Source organism: Lutjanus erythropterus, chromosome 2 (assembly GCF_056507025.1).
Source record: "Lutjanus erythropterus isolate fLutEry1 chromosome 2, fLutEry1.hap2, whole genome shotgun sequence".
NCBI lineage: Eukaryota > Metazoa > Chordata > Actinopteri > Lutjaniformes > Lutjanidae > Lutjanus > Lutjanus erythropterus.
The window spans coordinates 28,527,533-28,545,996 of NC_139318.1; the positions used below are offsets into that span (position 1 = coordinate 28,527,533).

An 18,464-nucleotide genomic window follows, 5' to 3' on the forward strand; every position below is an offset into this window, starting at 1 on the left:
TACACATGCACCTTTACTACACTGAGGTTGTATTCATATATGTATATACTGTACAAACACACAAACAAGTTCTTGCCACATACAGCGTGTGGCTCCAGGAGTCACCAATCCTACAAGTTATTTTTTCAAACAGACCGATTGTGCTTTTCAAGTCATTCCAGCCAGATTTGCAAAACAATTGCAAGTTCTTCTTCAGTGAGTGATCGCAGTAGACTTTAAATAATCAGCTTCACCTCTATAGTGGCTTCACATCTTACTAACCACGTAGCTGCACCGGGTACTCCAACATTCTAGTATCATAATACAGTTTCACAATATGGAAAAATAAGTAAAGACCTCTAAAGTCCCACCTACAACGCATCATAGCTGGACTAACAGTTCAAGGTTTGCGCTGAGAGCCCACTGACCCAAATAATTTCTACTCATTCAAATTGTACTTTGACAAATATCTAGTTGTAGCTTCTAAACAATTTTCAGAATTATTGAATATAAAAAATATAATCTATGAGCTCCACTTTGGGCTGAGCTTTAAGTTCCTGTATTTGTTCTTGTTTAATATCAATAGTAACAAAAATGCTGGATCCTCCAGGATTAATTAGAAGGGAGCTCTGAAAGTAAGGTCTGGTTTTTTTTTTTTTTTTTTTTTTAAAGGACCGGTGTGCAGAGTGCAGTGGCATCTAGTGGTGAGGCTGTAGACTGCAACTAACTGAACACTGCTCGCCTCAGCCTTCCCTTCCGGCAGCCTTTACGATCCAAAGACCTATTTTTGGCCAGCTGCGACTATGAATATCTCTATTTTCTTCAGAGACTTTTCCTTTTTTTGGATTTGGCATTCACAGCTAACCTAGAGAGTGAAGATTAGCCATTGGCAGAATTTGTAGACATCGGTTATGACGTGGGGCTGGATCATATATCCATATTATATCGATATCATGGTATGAGACTAAATATTGTGTTAGATGTTTTGTCTTTTTCTGGTTCTAAAGGCTTCTTTACAGTAAAGTGATGCAATTTTCTGAACTTAGCAGACCGTTCAAACTATTCTGTTACTTGCTTTTAACCTTTTAATGATTATTTATCAAAAAATATCATTGTGGTAATATTTTTTCAAAGCACCACTAGTCTTCCCTGTTGTCGCAACATTGATATTGAGGTATTTGTTCAAAATATTGTGATATTTGAGTTTGTCCAAATCGTCCAGCCCTTCTTCATATACAGTTGGGCGGTTTAGTCTACAGTACTGCATCGTTGTCTATACAGTATTTTCTTTAAGAAAAAATGTGTTTATCAAGATATATATCGTATAATGTGTCACAGCTTAAAAATATTGAGATATTACTTATAAGCCATATTGATCAGACAACATTTTTTGTTGTTTTGTTGTCTGTTTGGGCTACTGTAGAAACACAGCGGTGCAGCGTGGCGGACTGTGGGAAGGGGCAACATCCTCTATAAATATAAAAACGGCTCATTCTAAGGTAACAAAAACAGCAATTTTTATTTTCAGGTGATTAATGAAAATATACGTATGAATATTATATTAGATTAACTAAATCTTACGCACTGGACCTTTAAGTTTGCTACCTCTTACATGTATTTGGGGTGGGGGGGTCAATCTTACCAATACCAATTAGAAAATGATTTTTAATGGCAAAAATTATAATTTTCATCAATATCTGTCAAAGTCAAACTTATAGAGTCCAGATATGACGTGAACAATAAGTGGGACTTTCACACTTCATTAAACACAGTGACGTTTCAATGGCAAATACAATCTAAATATGTTTTAAATCAAGACAATCCCTTTGACGATTAAATATTTACACTTGTCTCACTTTGGCCTAAAATAAAAACTTTATATGAACACATATAGCAACAGTGGTTGTGTAAAATCTTTTTTTAAAAATTACATGAATAAATGAACAAATTCATCTAGGAAAATGTCTTCAAGCACTTTTTCTCTCCATTTTAAAAATCAGAGCAGTTTTTATGCAGAAAACCTTCAAATACCATCAAATTTTACTTTCCCAGCTTTTTAAGAGCATTAATGAAGCTTCATACACGTACAACCAGGCAGCTTTGTTTAAGATGATAAAATGTAAAATTTATATAAAATTGGAGGGAGTGAAGTTGAGGTTTCCTCTCACGTGATTTAAATGCACCATGGCCCGGTCGTATGCGGTGTGTACGGACTTGCGGACACTGGGTTTCTTTCCTTCCATCAGGCGCAGTTTGTCCACAGTGTCGTCCATCCCCAACGGCAGCAGTTTGTTCCGAGGAAGCCACTGCCTGAAAATCAAGAGGAGATATTTCAACGTGACCAAGATTGTTAACATTCAGCATGAGGTTTAGCCGGCGTGTCTAAATCTTACCAAGTTCTTTTGGTGTCAAAGAAGAGCACCAAGAAGAGCTTTTTGCCTTCTTCCGTTTCCCTCCACTCGCCCAGTTTGAGCACCTCCACAGGAGGCACTGGGATGGGGATGCCGTTGTGAAGAAGCCCTTCCTGGGGCATGTCCGGGTCAACAATCTGTGACAATGAATCGTGTCAGTTACAGCTGAATGAATTATCATCCCCCTCTATGAGGCCTTTTTTTTTAAATGTCCGCTCTAAGACTCTGAGCCAAAGAAATGCTGCAGTGTATACACCATGAATCAAATGCACCCTCACCATGGCTGGGTATGATGGATATCCTCTGCATTTGGCCCAAACAAGGTCCAGAGGTGCGAGCTCAGTGTTACTATCTAAAGACAGAAGTGTAGACTTTCCTGTGAACAGGATATTCCAATATATACAATTAATTTGTGTTCATAACAGCTCATGAGCCCAATTTGAGAATTTAATGGAATTGTATTTCTCATGAAATGAAATTTTTCGTGTGCAGAATCTTACATTACACATCCATAAAACACACAAAAACTGAGGCAGTTCACTGTATTTTGATTGTCTTCTCATCATACACACCAGACCCAGAGATGTCTCCATTCTCACTGCTGGGAACTTTAGCCAGTGCAGGTTTACCACGACTTCGTTTGGGTGGGGGGACACTGCAGCTGTAAACAAGACGGGTAAAGTTTACTGTATGTTGAAACTAAGGCTTTAACTCAGTACCTAAGAATTTCAAAGACAATGGGCCTCATGCAAGAACATTTCTGTAATTAAAGGACTCATTCTACCATCTAGTACAACACTGAATTCTGTTCTCAAATTTGGCACTTTTCCTTGCTTACATGCCAATGTAGACTCGCCAGAGAATATTAATCGTTTTTTCTAAAAGTCCAAATAAACCACTCTTCACACTGGCATAACTTTCACCACGCAGCACTTCTGTACAATGAAAACCAGGAGAAAAGTTTACATTTCAACAAAGCTATCAAAGGTTATCTGAAGTGCAGAACACACGAGGCCAAACTACTTCCTAAGTTTCCATGTGACTGGGTGCTGAAACGCACAAACTCATCAGCATGTTAGTGTCTCCTTCTCTACAGAGACTTTGTACCCGGTACAAGCAACATCACTTCACCCGTTTCTCCTCTGCTCTGCTCCATGTGCATGTGGGTGAAATAGAGGGGAAGAGAGAAATAGTTTAACTGTAAATGTAGTTGAGACTCTCACACTGACCTGGAATGATGCAAGTGGACATAAATTGGATATCTAGGCTAACATAAAAAAAATTATTATTTTCTTTAAGGGAGGGTGGGGAGTAGGGTTGGGCAACTGGATGAATGTATCCTCTATCAACAATGGGCAATCCATTGCCAGTTGAATTTTTTTGGCTAATTTTTGGGGCAATATTTGTCATTTTATTGTGCTAATGTAAAGGTCTGCAGGGTGCGCTCTCATCCAGCAGCACAGTACACGCCCACTCAGCCCGACCGTGAGTGTGCTAAGCTGGATGAGGAGTGAGAGATAAACAGCCTGCAGAGCCCAGCTTTTTGCACTCTTTTCACATGGTTAAGGATTTATTTCGGTCAAACGGAGTTGGTGGTGACAGACTAACAAAGATGATTTGGGTGAGTTTTACATGTGTTTCTGACAAATTTGAATGAAGTCTGTTTTACGAGCAGTAACGAGCCAATTAAGCTCGTCTTAGTTCGGTAAAGGAGAGAAACCTGAATTCAGAAGGTGAACAGATGTATTTCTCCATTTAAAAAGGAAAACAGGTGTGATGATATTTAATTTCTTGACGTTGACTAACGTTTATTTTATTTACTGGACGTAGTAAACGTATGCAGCATATGTAACACAGTGATTTTGCTGCTTGCGCACATCTCCCAGCTGAGACTCGAGAGGACGGGAGAAGGTTGATGATGGATGGGTTGATGATTGTTGGCTGGAAAATTTTAACTATAAGGGATGGGAGGGGTGCAGTGACAGGGTAAATACTGATGACTTGCATGACAGTTTGGAAGCCTTCTGAATTTCATGTGTCCCTAAGAGAAAATTCTATGTGTGAGAAAACTGGTGAAAGCCACAAATTCCCTGAAAATGCTCATACGTGCCACTGAAGAACAAATCTGTCCATATGGGCAGTTCTTGCATGAGATCCATGTCCTCCGTGACTCCATACTCACATTAATTTTTGGTCGTCATCATCATGGTCTGCAGAGGAGTGCTTTCCATTTGTCAGGCCTGGTAAAAACACACATGAAAAAAGTGACAAATATGGACTTTCTAGAATCTCAAGAGTCTCTCTTTGGAATATAATGTGTGTTTTGTCCTCACCTTCCTCTGTGGGTGGTGAAGGGAGTTTCTCTGCTTCACTCTCTGAGCTGTGGCCTCTGGACCTCAGGTGGTGTGAAGAAGGAGACAGAGGTGTAGGTGAAGCGTTTGGAGTGGGAGGTAAGGTGGTGATGCTGGTCACGCCGGGTGAACTGGGGCTGGCGGGGGTGCTGTCCAACCCGTTTGTCTTATCCTCTGATGTTTTACCATTTTCTTGTGGCTGTGACTTGTTTTTCACCATACGTGCCCCGTTTTTAGCTTTCTTAAACAGAACAGACGTGCGACGACCGACTCCGACCAAAGGCAGAGTCGGGGGCGTTCCCAACGGAGTGACCTCATGAACAGACTCCGGTTGTGAAGATGGCGTCTCACCGACTTCGGCCTCATCTTCACCTTGGCTTTTGCTTCCACTACGGGACGACCTCTGACGCTTGTACGAGCGTCCAGGTGACCTTCGTCCTCCAGTTACGATGCCCAGTACTGGGGGTTCCAGAGGAGCGTCTCCTGGCAGTGGCGACGACACCGGGCAGGTGAGCTCCAGCACAGGTGGAGAGTCATCTGGATCAAAGAGAAATGTATAAATACAACTGGAGCAATGAATCCATCAACATTATTAGTCATTTCTTAATTAAAATCCTCAACCATAATAGGAGGATTTGCTGCTTTTCACCATTGAAAGCTCAATATCTTTGGCTTTTGGACTGTTTGGACGTCACATTGGACAATTTGACATGCTTTAGACAAAACTTATTAATTGATAACACTCTAATCATTAATAATGTATTAACAGAGCAATTATTGGCTAAATTACATTAGTAATGGCCAGGGGTGAAACTAGACTGAACTTCTTACTGGTACTACAACTCCAACCTTCATTGCTTCATATTGTTCTCCTACAGTCCCCGCCTCAGCCTCATGCATCCCTGAACACACATATTCAATTTTTTAATGCCTGTATGATGAACATCATGTATACCAAATTATTTATTTAAAGATACTGTAAAACAACAATAAATGTGTGTTCTGAGTTTGTCACACCACAGAAACATGTTATTAACTACTCAGACAAATTTGAAAGATTTAAATAATCGCTTAGTGTCTTAAAATCATGAAAACACAAGCAGGTTTCTCTGCTTTGAAACGCTGAGGGTTCGTCTGCTCCACTGTATCCAGTGTCAAACACCACCATGACCTGAAAACTACCTGTAATATAAGGACGCTCCATCCAGCAGCTTTATTGGACACGTCCAGACATGTTCGAGCCACCAGAGGACAGTGACAGGATTTTTATTTTCCTTCTGTTTCGGGTTGTTGGAGCTGACGTGAGCTGAAGTGAACTGCTGGGCTGATTTGGACTGAGAGTCACTGAAGGTACGTTCATAACTGACTGACAGGGTGAGGAGAGGTGGTTTGTGGGTCTTATATAATGTCGGGGAACCATGACTCCGGCACCTCAGCCCAAAAAACTCTGAACACAGAGATTATGAACAACAGTTTAGCGGTCTCCACAATTCAGTTCTTCTACATAGTTCTACATAGAGTCTTTTTTCATGTTTTCAGCGACTATGTTCTAGCATGTATTCTGTGTTTAGGAGGCAAACTCCCTTTTCCTTTACACAGACTTTAAATTGAGTATGTGCCACAGAGTCATTTGAGAACACCAACAAAACTTTCAAAATCTTAAGAATTTGTTTTAAATTAGAAGAAAATAGCAAGTAAATTAATAAACAACAGTTAAACAGTTTACAAGTCTCTGTCATTACCATTGGGCACGGAAATTAAAAAAGACATGATGATGAGTAAAATTTTGCCATTTTCCAAATGTCTCTTACAATTTGCGCACATTAAAAATCAAGGCATTGTGTGTGTTTAGGAAGTAAAGATGGACACCCGCACCATTATTACACCAGAGTTACAGTACAACCCATGGAAGTCCATGGAACTTTCATCCCTGGTACTGGCCAAATGAAGAAAAATAATTTAACATAGAACAATATCTTTTACCTGTCTCAGAGTTGGACACTGCTGTCAAAGGTCCGTTATCGATGACATTTGTCTTCTCCTTTTTCTTTTCCTTCTCCTCCTCTTCTTCCTCCTCCTCCTCCTCTTCCCCTTCTTCCTCCTCTTTTCCTTCGTCCTCCTTGTCATTACCATTCACAGACTGAGAGTTCTGCTGCTGCTGGCTCATCTTTTGTCTGAGAGCGTTGATTTCTCGGCGCAGCAGCCTGATGCGTTTGGTCCGACCACCACTGGTCCGCATGGTCGTGACCACGTCCAGTTTGTCCAGTAAGGCCTTCAGCTGTTCCTCAGTGGTTAAGTGCACTCTGTTGTCTGGGTCCAAGAGAGAGTCGACTGTAGAGAAAAGAAGAAGGGAAGCAAAAAGGCAGATGAATTAATGAGACATGAGGATTATGCTCATGAAGAAATAACTCATTTAAGTCCCACTCTGAACTCACCATCGTCCCACGTACAATGGTAGAAGCCATGTTTGTTCAGAGTGTCTGGGAGGTGCATCCCAGTGCTGGGGTCCAGGCCGATGCTCTGAGACTGCCTGTGGGCGTGACGCAAGATGGCTCCGCCCACCTCCCGCAGTTGTAAGGCTGCTTTATGAAACATGGTGTCCTTGGAGTTGTACTTGAGGCAGTTGGAGATCACGAGGTCGAAGTCCTTCTCCAGGTCTGCGATGGAGCAGTAGGCGTGTCCCTCCAGTTTGGTTCGCATGGTGGAGAAGTCCATGGGTTGGGAAATAAACTCGAGGTAATCTGGGACCTCAGTGAATCAAAAAATAAGGCTGTTAGTTGAGTCAAAGTGAAACCAAAGCAAATATGCTTGTGGGCCTCATGCAACAGGACTAGTACAAACCAGTACAACCTTGGTCTGGATGTTGTTTAAAAAAGTTATGATAATAGTACCAACATGAGTATTATTTAACTGACACCCGTATCAATAAAGTACTTCATGTCATACCTTTATTTATTTTTTTAACGTCATTTGATATCACATTATCACATGATTTGAAGCACTGCTGAGATAATCGTTCCACATTTTATGCTTTTTTTTTTTTTAATCAGACACTGCAGGCATGCAGTATAACCATGCTGGACAGTATATATTTTGGGAATTTGACCTCATACCTGCATTGTCATTATCCTGTCTGCAATTCTGATGTAATTCTAATTTTATTGATATAGCCTAACTACATTATCATTAATTTAAATCGTCCATTACCATAAGGCTACTGCCAACTGGCTGTTTCTTCACATGCAGGTTTATGCAAGTCTCTGTTGAGGCGAACATCCTGTTGAGATGACTGACGAGCACCGTCACCTATTATGACACACATTCTGTCGTCAGTCTCCATGATGAAGTCTTACCCCCTCCTCCCACTGCAGACATCGATCGCCTTGCTGTGGCGAGACTTTTTATTTTTTAAGCCGTTTCATATCGAACCATTTCTACTTTGTTTCAGTGACAGTACGACCCTCAGGTGACGTGGTGTTAACAGCACTCATTATTTTTTCTCATTTCTTGGTTTTAGCAGGTCCCTTAAGTCCACTGCTGATGCTGTTAAAATGATTGATTTTCCTTTATTGATCTCTGAAAGCAGGACTTGAATCTCCAAGCTTGTAAAGTTCTTCTTCGTACTCTTTGATGCCGTTTTCATGAATGAACACTTCCTCACATATGGGACAAGATGTGTGGCCTTTCATGGTGTCGTTGGGGAATTAATTATTACTAATTATGCTAATATACAATTTACAAATATGTACAGGTGGATCATTTACCCAGTCACCTGAAGTTAGGAGCATTTGCCAATTCTGACATGGCACACTCATATGAGTCCACTGTATGAAAAAATAAAGTTAAGAATACTAAAATGTTATTGCATGAGGCCCGTTGTTGTCTAACTGCACCAACCTCTGACAGATTGACCGGCTGAGAGAAGATTTTTGCTGTGTCCTTCTCTTGCAGTTGGTCCAAGGTGGATCGCAGGAGCACCAGCACAGGTGTCAACTTCAACTCCAGAGCAGCCTGCTGAATTTTCACCTGGAGAGTGATGATGCAAACACACAGGGGAGACGGGAGGAAACACAAGGTGACTCTCGAAGGGTCAAACAACTAACATGTGGTGAATGGATGAACGACAACACTGATCTAATTACAGCCTCCTCTGACACAAACCTGTTCTCTCTTTAGCCTCTCTCTCTTGCGGATGAGTTCTATCAAAAGTCGGGCTCTTTCCAGGTCCTGCCTCAACTTCTGCCAGTATCGTAGCTCCTCTCTCGCTGCACACAGCTTCTCATCAGGCTCCTTCTGAACACAAAAGAGATCAGACTTCTGATTCATCTTTAAAATCCAACATCATTAGTCTTTCCTGTAGCTTTTTCGATTCGGGGCAGTGAGGAGATATTATGGCTCTGGGACCAAAGTGATCTCCAGGGCAGGTTCTAGGATCTTATTGGAAAATCTATTTATTAGTCCCCAAGTAGTAGTGAAGTTCTTTCTTCCAGCAAGAAATAAAATCTTAATGTCAAGTACAAAAAGCCAAAGCCAAAAAGATCTGACTTTAAGAGACTCTTGGATTTTTATTAAAATTTGATGGATAAGAATGTCAATCTGAGTACAACAAACATTTTTACCAAACTGAAATCATCTAAATAAATTTACATTGGTATAAAAAGTTATCCCAGCGATATTACTGTTAAAATGCAGTCATAAATATGTATTTTACAATCCGAGCCAATGTGGACAAATCTAATAGCCCATGGTAAATCTTTTAACCTGCACTTTGTGGTTTAAACACCTTAAAGTTGTCCAAGGCCTCCCCTGACATCATATAAGACCAGATTAAAACCAATATCCATAACTTTTTACACGCTGTCGCCCTCTACAGTTGCGAGAGGTTTACAGCAAAGATTACAGAGCTGTGAGGAGTTGTGTTAATCAGCTACTGCAAAGTGTGATGTCTGGACTTCTGGTTTGATTTCAGTGTGTGTGAGACAACACAAACATGGTGTGAAGTGGTTTTATTTCAGTGACTTGGCCGACTCTGTTCTGAAGGAACTTAATTGGATCCATGAACGTCTGATACTCTTAATGATTTTAAATGTAAACTGGTGGGTTTAATAATTTATGATGCTCCACTTCACAAACATATTAACTGAAGTCATAATCAATGTGGATACCAGCTTTAAACTCAATTATGTCTACAATATGAGCACAGTCATGTGTGGGACGGATGGTTAGACCACAGGTGCTTAGCTTGCAGTCATCTGTTAAAATGCAACAAATACTAGAAGTGCTGACAGGAAGTTTAGTTGATTTTCAGTTATTTAAGAGACTTTACTTTGAAACAACCCATGATAACAACTGCATAATCATATACTGACTCTTGTGCTCAATTTGCAGTAGTTACTTTTTTTAATCAGGGGACTATTTTAATTCTCTAATTTTCATTTCAACGCTCACAATGTGCATCATCTCTCTCCACACCTGCTCTGCAGCTTTGTGGGCCTGTAGATGGGAATGAAGTCGGCGTATTAAAGGCATCCCATTTCGTGACTGTCGCTTCAGTAACCAGTAGTTATGAAGCCTCTGCATGAACTGATTCTTTCTCTGGACTTCAACTCCTGTGCAGATCTTGTTCAGCCTGTAAAGAGACACAGCAGTTACACATTACAACCTGCATGGCAAAACTGGTGGTCATACAAACACGACTAACTCAGGACCTTAAGGTAAGCTAATTTAAATCCATGTGAAAAATACTCTCAATCGGAGGTTGCATTAGCTGAATATTTTCCATCACCGACTGAATTTTTTTAAACAATGACAGAAGAATCAGAAGCCAGATTGAAACACTGAGGGAGACCTCCCATAACCACTGGTTTGTGTCGGTTGCACCAAAGAAATCACCTTAAGCTCAAACCTTTAGCTAAATAATCAAACTCAAATCTACGAAGGGATAAAATCAAACAAACTATATACGATGCCACACCTGACTGCCTGGGTAAAGCACAAGCAGAAAGGGAGGAAGAGACAGACAAGCTGTTGACTGATTACTCCGAGCAGCATGCGTGGCAATTAATTAAAATATAATATATTTGAAAATATTTCTTGCCTTTTCTATGATGGTCTGAATACGTTGCTAAATTGGTCTCTGGTGGTGTTTTAGAAATAAAATCAATAAGAGGGTTTGAACAGTCACTAAATCTAGAAACAAAGTTGGGAACACTGAGCCCAATAATTATGATGTGGATGATAAATGATGTGAAAAAAGGGTGACTGGGTATCGGTACTCGATTTGTTGAGTCAAATGATGCTTGCATTCAATCCTTCTGGCACCCAGATCTGAAAAAAATGACTAGTTATATGGATTTGCTCGCAGCCAATCACTGCAAGCCTTCTTCATAAAGAACAACCTTCGAAAAATTAAGTACTTCATTGGTATCAGTATCACTTCAAGGGTGCTGGAACTTTTCTCTCCATGATAGGGCTGAACAGTTAATGGAAATTTTAGCAAAATCACAATATGGCCTATTGCAATTTTCATATCTGAGGAGGTGCAATATTTGTTAAAGGGGGACTGTGTGTCAAAATACTTTTTCAGATGAAATACTGTGGTGCTGTAGAGATGTTCAGGCCTACACATCATATTCTACCATCTTTGTATAGTACAGATCTCTGCAAAAATCACACCATAAACATTTTAATGTTTTTCAATAAAATAACAACTTAAAAATGATAATTTCCTCTAATACTGCAAATAATATCACAGTTGCAATACCAGACAAAATAATCACAATTACATATTTTTTTCAAAATAGAATTGGTAAGTTTGTTCTGTAAATTAAATCTCATTGTGATGAAGTTGTTTTTAAAAATTAAATGCTATTAAATAGGATTTGTCACATTATCATAAAAAATTTGAATGACGGGTAATAATACATTATGACCAAATTCTTATGACCCTGTCTGTCAAAATGACAAATAACAAGAAAGTCTAACGCAATCTCTGCTCTCAATACACTGGATTAAAACTTAATTAAATTAGACATGGCTGAAGTATTTCCAGTGGATTCCTGGAAGAATATTAATAATCTCTTGTATGGTAACAGACAGTGCAGTAAATTAATGAGATATGCTGGGTATGTAAATTTTCACCGTATGTAAATGTCACACCTGTGAGAGGGGATCTGAGGCACGAGCAACACAGGCACAGTTGAGCGACGCGTCGACCCTCCAGAGCCCTTCGTATTCTTCTTCTTCTGGCCCTTGGCAGCTTTCTTGTTTGGCGGTGAGGGGGGGCTCTGAGTGTAGGACCTCTGACCCCGGTTCCCCCTGCCCCCCACCAGTCGGCCTTCAACCGACTCGTCTCCAGACCCGTCTCGCCGAGCCCCCACTGGAGAATGATGCTCACAGTAAGCAGTCTTCTTCACAGAGAAGGTCGTCCCGTTGACGCCAGTCTCTCGGACTGGATCGATCTTCATGAACAGGCCCGCCTTCTGGGCGCAGGTGACGTGAAAGGCCCTGTAACAGTTGGCTTTGTGGCACTGAATGGACGCTCCCCTGCCTTTCTGCTTACACAGGTAGCAGGTGAGCTTCCAGCGAGCGGTAGGGATGTTCTTGACCCCCTCAACAGGCTCCAGAAACACTGTGTTGGCAAAACACACCTCTGGGATCCATATGGCACAGACAACATGCGCCCATCGTCCATCACTTGTCTGTTTGAAGGCACCTCCTCGGTTGGGACAGAGCACACAGTCTACAGGACGGGACGGGGACTGCAGGCAGCAGCGGCACAGCCACTGGCCCTCTGGGACGTAGGGCACGCCGTAACACTCCTGGTGGACAGCCAGATTGCAGATGTCACAGAAGAGGATGACGTTACTGTTCAGACATTCGTCATCCAGGCAGACACAGCAGAAAGCGTCCTCATCGACGGCGCTCTGGGACAGCGCCTGGCTGCGGGACTCCAGGATGGATTCCCGCTCAAGGCGGTCGATCAGCAGTTCAAACGTGTCTGGAGAGACAGAGGCGTGGCCGTCAGACACCCTCTTTTGGTTCACCATCTCCAGCCAGGCCAGGTCCTCCTCGTCCATGTCATATTCCGCCACGCTGTCCTGCTCCTCCAGTGATTTTTCTACATAATGATAGTAGGCTGCGGGGAGAGGAGGCGCCTCTGAGGGGGAAACTGAGTTAAGCACACGAAATGTGGGCTCAGGCAGTGGGCTCTGGTGAGATGGGTGCTGGAAGGAATTTGTAGGTCCTGTTTGCTGCTGTGAGCCCGCCCGTTGGTTCTGCTGAGCAGTATTTTTCCCACTCTTCCTGCTTTTACTGTTTGACGGTTTCCTCCATGATTTGGTTTTACTCTGCGTCTGTTCACTGTTCTCCTTGTTGCTGTTGCATTCGGCAATGTCCTGCGCCATCATCTCGTCCTCGGTGATGACAGGCAGAGAATCTGTGATGTTAATCCGATGGAGACGTCCATCTAGGTCCACTTCCACGATTTTCTGTGCCTGAGCATATGTTAACGTCTCCCTGGATGGAGAGAGCTGCAGTCTGTAGGGAGAGGGGGGCCGCACCTGGCCGGACGACGCCCTGCCCCTTCCTCTCCCTCTGCCTCGACCCCTGCCCATCTTCAGTCTGCTGTCAGCTGTGTCACATTCCCAACTCCTCTCCTTCCGCATGGGAGTTTACACCAGCTCCCTGACAGACAGGAAAGGAGAAAAACATTTAATGCTATGATTCTTATTTGTGTTATTTGTACTCAATATTATGTAACAAGGGATGCACAATTACAGCCCAAATGACTATCACAATTATTTTGATCAATACCGAGATGACAACTGTTTATTATGATTATTTGTTGATATGAGGGACAAAATATTTCTATTGCACACTAGAGCAGTGCTTTCACTTCCATTTTATAGTACACTCCTTCTATTGTACAAATCTGTAAATCATTTTTTAAAATTTGAACATTTAAAAAATTAAAATATATATGAAGAAAAAAACAAAAACAATAAATAATGAACAGACTTTCAATGACAAACATAAATTAAGATTTGACAGAAAAGGAGTACGAAGAAGTTTGTCCAGCCCTACTCTTAATCTATACTAATTCATCAATAATCAATCTGTTCCAGAAATCCACTGTCCTCAGCGATTAACCCCACAATTAAAATACAGTACTCTTAATACCTAATCAACGTTACCCCATATCATAAAAAATGTGAAATAAAACTAGTCGCATTTGCATCTCTTTGAAACAAAATATAATTGTACCAAAGCTTTTTACCCAAATTTAAATCAACAGAGCAATGTTTTTACTTTCACATTGTGCTACATTCATATGATGACACGCTGGAGAATGACAGAGATTCAGAGAAGTAATGTTGCATTATTGTTCCCGGCCTTCATGCATTCATTGTGTTGCAGTTTGTGTTTTTTTTTTTGTTTTGTTTTGTTTTTTTTTTCAGGTGGTTGAACAAGTTGGTTGTGTTGCTTTGTGCTGCAGATACACAGCTCATGCACTCTTTGCATATGATTTGTTCTTGTTCATCATCAGTGGCTTTAAATCCAAAATACTAAACAAACAAGGGATGATGATCCATTTTAGGAGACTAGCTCTTCGCCTCCTGCTGCTCCAGACATTTTCATTTTGCCCGTCTGCTCTCTGTTATATATTCATCTTCTACTGTGTTCTGACTGCAGCTGTGACATCCAGCTGCAATCTGAATGAAGCCAGAAACAGTGTTTAAAATGTTATAAATAAGAATGCATGATAAATATCGGAGCCAATAAATTATCAACCAATAGTGAGTAATTTTTATAATTATTTATAATTCCAACAATTAAATTATTGCCAGTAACTATTGTCTATAATAAAATATAATTTGACAGATTATATGAAAGCATTTAATTTTAATTCTTTGGCAAAATGCTCTAGTAAGGTATATTTTAAGTTTTATTACTGTACTCTGCTCGAGTAACTTAATGAGCATTTGAAGAGGCCGAACTGTTCTTTGTTTTTGTTATTACAGTGATGTCACCTAGATGTGCTTAATTCAGTGCTACTGATTATTAAAACATCCATCTTTGCTCACTACAACTTTCAGGTGTGCATAAACTGCAGGTTTAATAACTTCTTTTTAAAATACAAAAATGCCAAATTATCGGTTATGTTATCAGTATTAGCCACAGGAAGCAAAAAAGTTAGTGTATAACCTGAAAAAAAAGTCTCTCCCTCTTATTACACCAAGCTGACTTAAAAAAAAAAAAAAAAACACTACTGGGATAAGACAAAGACGTTTTCACCCCACACCAAGAAAAAAACAGTGATAAAAATGTTCATAACAATGACTGACAAAATGTTGCATTTTAAAATCTACAAAAAAAAAAAAAAAAAAATCCATTAGAAACTAAATCTGTTATATTCTGTTTTATATTCCATTAATGAGCCTATAACCATTTTCCTGTTACTCTAATTAATCATGAAATACCACCTTCTTTTGCATTTTTAAATCCTAGACACAACATTTATTATATAAAGGGGGTCAACTCTGGTGAGGTTGTAATAAAAACACAGCATGTTACCTCAAGTACTCCTGCTGCACAAACACAACTACAGTAAGTTGTACTGCTTGCATGCATGCAGCTCAGCTGTCTCACCATTGGTCCAATCAGGAGTCTGTAACACGCCAAGATTTCTCGCGGACCAATCAGATGCCAGTATCCTCTATTTTTTTTCCTTGTTGCTGCGCGTAGTTCGGTTGAAGAGCGCTAAATACCAACCCGAGTATCTAACATCTGTCAGCCATTTTAAGCGCACAACAGCAGAGACAACATTTGGACTGCAAGTTGATTAGCAGCCCAATTACACATGCCAACAACAGCAACCAGAAAGCAGACGCACTGTATGCACCGTGCCTCAATGCACAAATTATCTGCATGTATACATTAGATCACGACAATGCAAATGTGCAACGTTTCGGGTATCGCTTTGTACTCCAAACCCCTGCAAAAAAGGACTGTCTCTCTTTACTGATGTGATAACGTTAGTCGGTCGGACAGGACACACAGAAGTCGAGTAACAAAACGGCAGATTTTTCTTTTTCTTAACACTGGAAAAACGTTGAACACATTAGAGAGGATTACCTTGAAAAATGGTCCTCTGCAGTGCGAATGCCAAACAGAATAACTGCACCTAGCTAAATGTCAGCTAGTGACAGACTACATACAGCCAAGGCGGACATGCTAGCCGTTAGCTTAGCTAGCCGGTAATTTCAGGAGCGTCATCTTCAGCGCTTCACTCCTCCTCCGTGACTCCGGTCAAACACACAAACTCGACCCGGTTTCATAGTTATGCTTTAAACCTTTCAAACGGTGCAGGTTCACAACTCAGAGGCAGCAAAATCCCGAAGATATCAAATTAATGTTCCTTGGATGAGGCTAAATATTCAGTCAAGATGGCTTGAAAAATACGCCCCTTTGGAAAAAACCACCTCAGCCAATTGCAGGTCGCCGCTTCACCTCGCACGCAACGCGCACCGAGCTCTGATTGGTCAACGCCATTAATCGACTTTATCGAGCTCAACGTGGAGCTCATTATAGACAGAAGCGGTGAGAAAAACAACTGGACATATATTGCGCGCCTTATGGCCTCATCTCCAACTCCCATAGACCCAATATTGTACCTGTTATACACCTGCTATTTCCAGGAGGCAAACATGTTTTTTTCTGATACTTACAAATTAAACAGCCGATTATGCTACACACACACACACACACACACACACACACACACACACACACACACACACACACACACACACACACACGCACACACACACCCCCACACGCACACACACACATTAACTCTACTGATTTTAATTATCTATATGTATGTTGTGTGTAGCATGAAGGGACTAAAACTTTGTTTTTGTTGTGCAGTCCTGTGTTGTATAATGATAAGAAATTATCACACACAGTAGTTACAATAGAGGTTCCCAATTTTTATTTATTTATTTATTTATTTATTTATTTATTTATTTATTTATTTACCACAGACCAAGGACCGAGGACCAAATGTATTAGATAGATATCAGACATGTATTAAAAATAATTGCGCCATGTAAACATAAACATAAAGAGAATGTGTTTCATTCTTACTGCATACAATTTTAGAAAATATTCTTTAAATAATATAAAATAAATATGATATGTTTATTGTATAAATAATACAAAATATAAAATAGGCTTAATAAAAACATAAAAAGGACAATAATAGACCTAGCCTGGTAATTGAATATGATAGGCTTAATAATAGGAAATAATTTAGATAAATAAATAATGATTGCTAAATGACAAATCTTCAAATAAAGTGGTGAGAAAAATGAGACATATATGGTGCCCCTTATGCCTCCTCTTCATCTCTTCAGAAAATATACCAGGAACAATCTCATATATCTGTTAATAATTTAATGTAGCCTAACACTTCTACTTAGTTATGTGGAAGAACAAAATAAGAGAAATGAATTAAAAAGATATATATGATAGATAGACATGTATTAAGATTTGCTCCATGTCAGCACAAAATACAAATAACAGACACACACGCGCTAACACACACACACACACACACACACACACACACACACACACACACACACAGAGAGAGAGAGAGAGAGAGAAGTGTGTTTCACTGAGTTCATACATAAAATAAGATGTAGATTCCTTCGATCATGAAAAGAGGCCCTCTGCGCTGCACTGTGGCCTTTGACCACCAAAATTGTTGAGTTCATCTTTGCATTGACAATCCTAACACAAGGTCCACTCACTGTTCCAGTTTTTTCTGAATCTTTCAGTGAAAGAATGGACTTCCAAAAATGAATTTTTATTCCAATACAGATGAGAAGTCCCCTGAAGTGCTAGCTCATTTGTGTTTCAGTATCCGTCTGCACATTGATGACAACTGAGTGATACTGCTGAAAGCTTAAAAAAAAAAAAAAAAAAAAAAAAAAGCAAGTAAGGGGATATTGAGTTGGATCTGTTCTGTCAAACATTCAGTTTCAAAGCCTCATTCATGTGTTTCTTAGCTTTTTTTAATTGTTCATTTGTCTCTCTCTTGTTTGTTTCCTGCCTGACATGTTTATAATAAAAATCAGCATCACATTTGTGAGCTTACCTGACATATAAAATTAATTTGGCATGATTCTTCTTTCGCTACATTTAATTAGGGACACTGAGGTCACGTCCGCAATATTGTTTCTGGAGATTCTGAGACCTTAATGACCAAAAGAGGAGTTAATTCTTTTATAATTCTAGACATATTATTTGACCATTGTTTAAGCCACATTTAATAATAAAGTTATAGAACATTAATGAATTAAAATCATATATCATATATGATTTAATGTTAATTCCAGGAAGTGTCAAATTTTCTTTGAAACAGCATTTATACCTTAATGTAAGGAGATAAAATGTATATACAATATAACTGAGCAGGTAACTGAATAGATGTAATGCAGTATTTATGTGACCCTGCGTTACATAAATCATTCACACTGATTCTGTAGGCTTCCATCAGCTGAGCTAACAAAATGACTCCATTAGAATAAGTGCAGCTGATTTTCAGGACCCTCTTTGGTTCTTTTGGTTCCATATTTGACAATAATGTTAAGAGTTTGAGGCCTATCAAAGCCAACAATGATTTTTAGGAAATTAAGCTCATCCACTGGCAGGA

At 40.0% G+C, this 18,464-nt stretch overlaps 1 protein-coding gene across 4 annotated transcripts; it reads right to left on the bottom strand.

Moving 5' to 3' along the window:
- Positions 1 to 1,596: 1,596 nt before the first annotated feature.
- brpf3a (bromodomain and PHD finger containing, 3a) lies at positions 1,597 to 16,475 on the bottom strand. Of its 4 annotated transcripts, none has more exons than XM_084736251.1 (13): positions 15,317 to 16,475; positions 11,900 to 13,426; positions 10,214 to 10,370; positions 8,903 to 9,031; positions 8,639 to 8,767; positions 7,177 to 7,489; positions 6,725 to 7,072; positions 4,724 to 5,278; positions 4,573 to 4,630; positions 2,963 to 3,051; positions 2,669 to 2,766; positions 2,373 to 2,527; positions 1,597 to 2,289 (listed from the first exon to the last, which is right to left on the bottom strand). In XM_084736251.1, the coding sequence occupies exons 2-13, from the start codon at positions 13,405 to 13,407 to the stop codon at positions 2,106 to 2,108; spliced, it is 3,723 nt and encodes a 1,240-aa protein (XP_084592377.1). In that variant the 5' UTR covers positions 13,408 to 13,426; positions 15,317 to 16,475; the 3' UTR covers positions 1,597 to 2,105. The 4 variants fall into 4 exon arrangements, with proteins under 4 accessions (XP_084592377.1, XP_084592369.1, XP_084592384.1 ...); XM_084736243.1 differs by having other exon boundaries at positions 8,903 to 9,034; positions 15,392 to 16,474; XM_084736258.1 differs by having other exon boundaries at positions 2,669 to 2,742; positions 8,903 to 9,034; positions 15,317 to 16,474.
- Between the last annotated feature and the right edge of the window lie 1,989 nt (positions 16,476 to 18,464).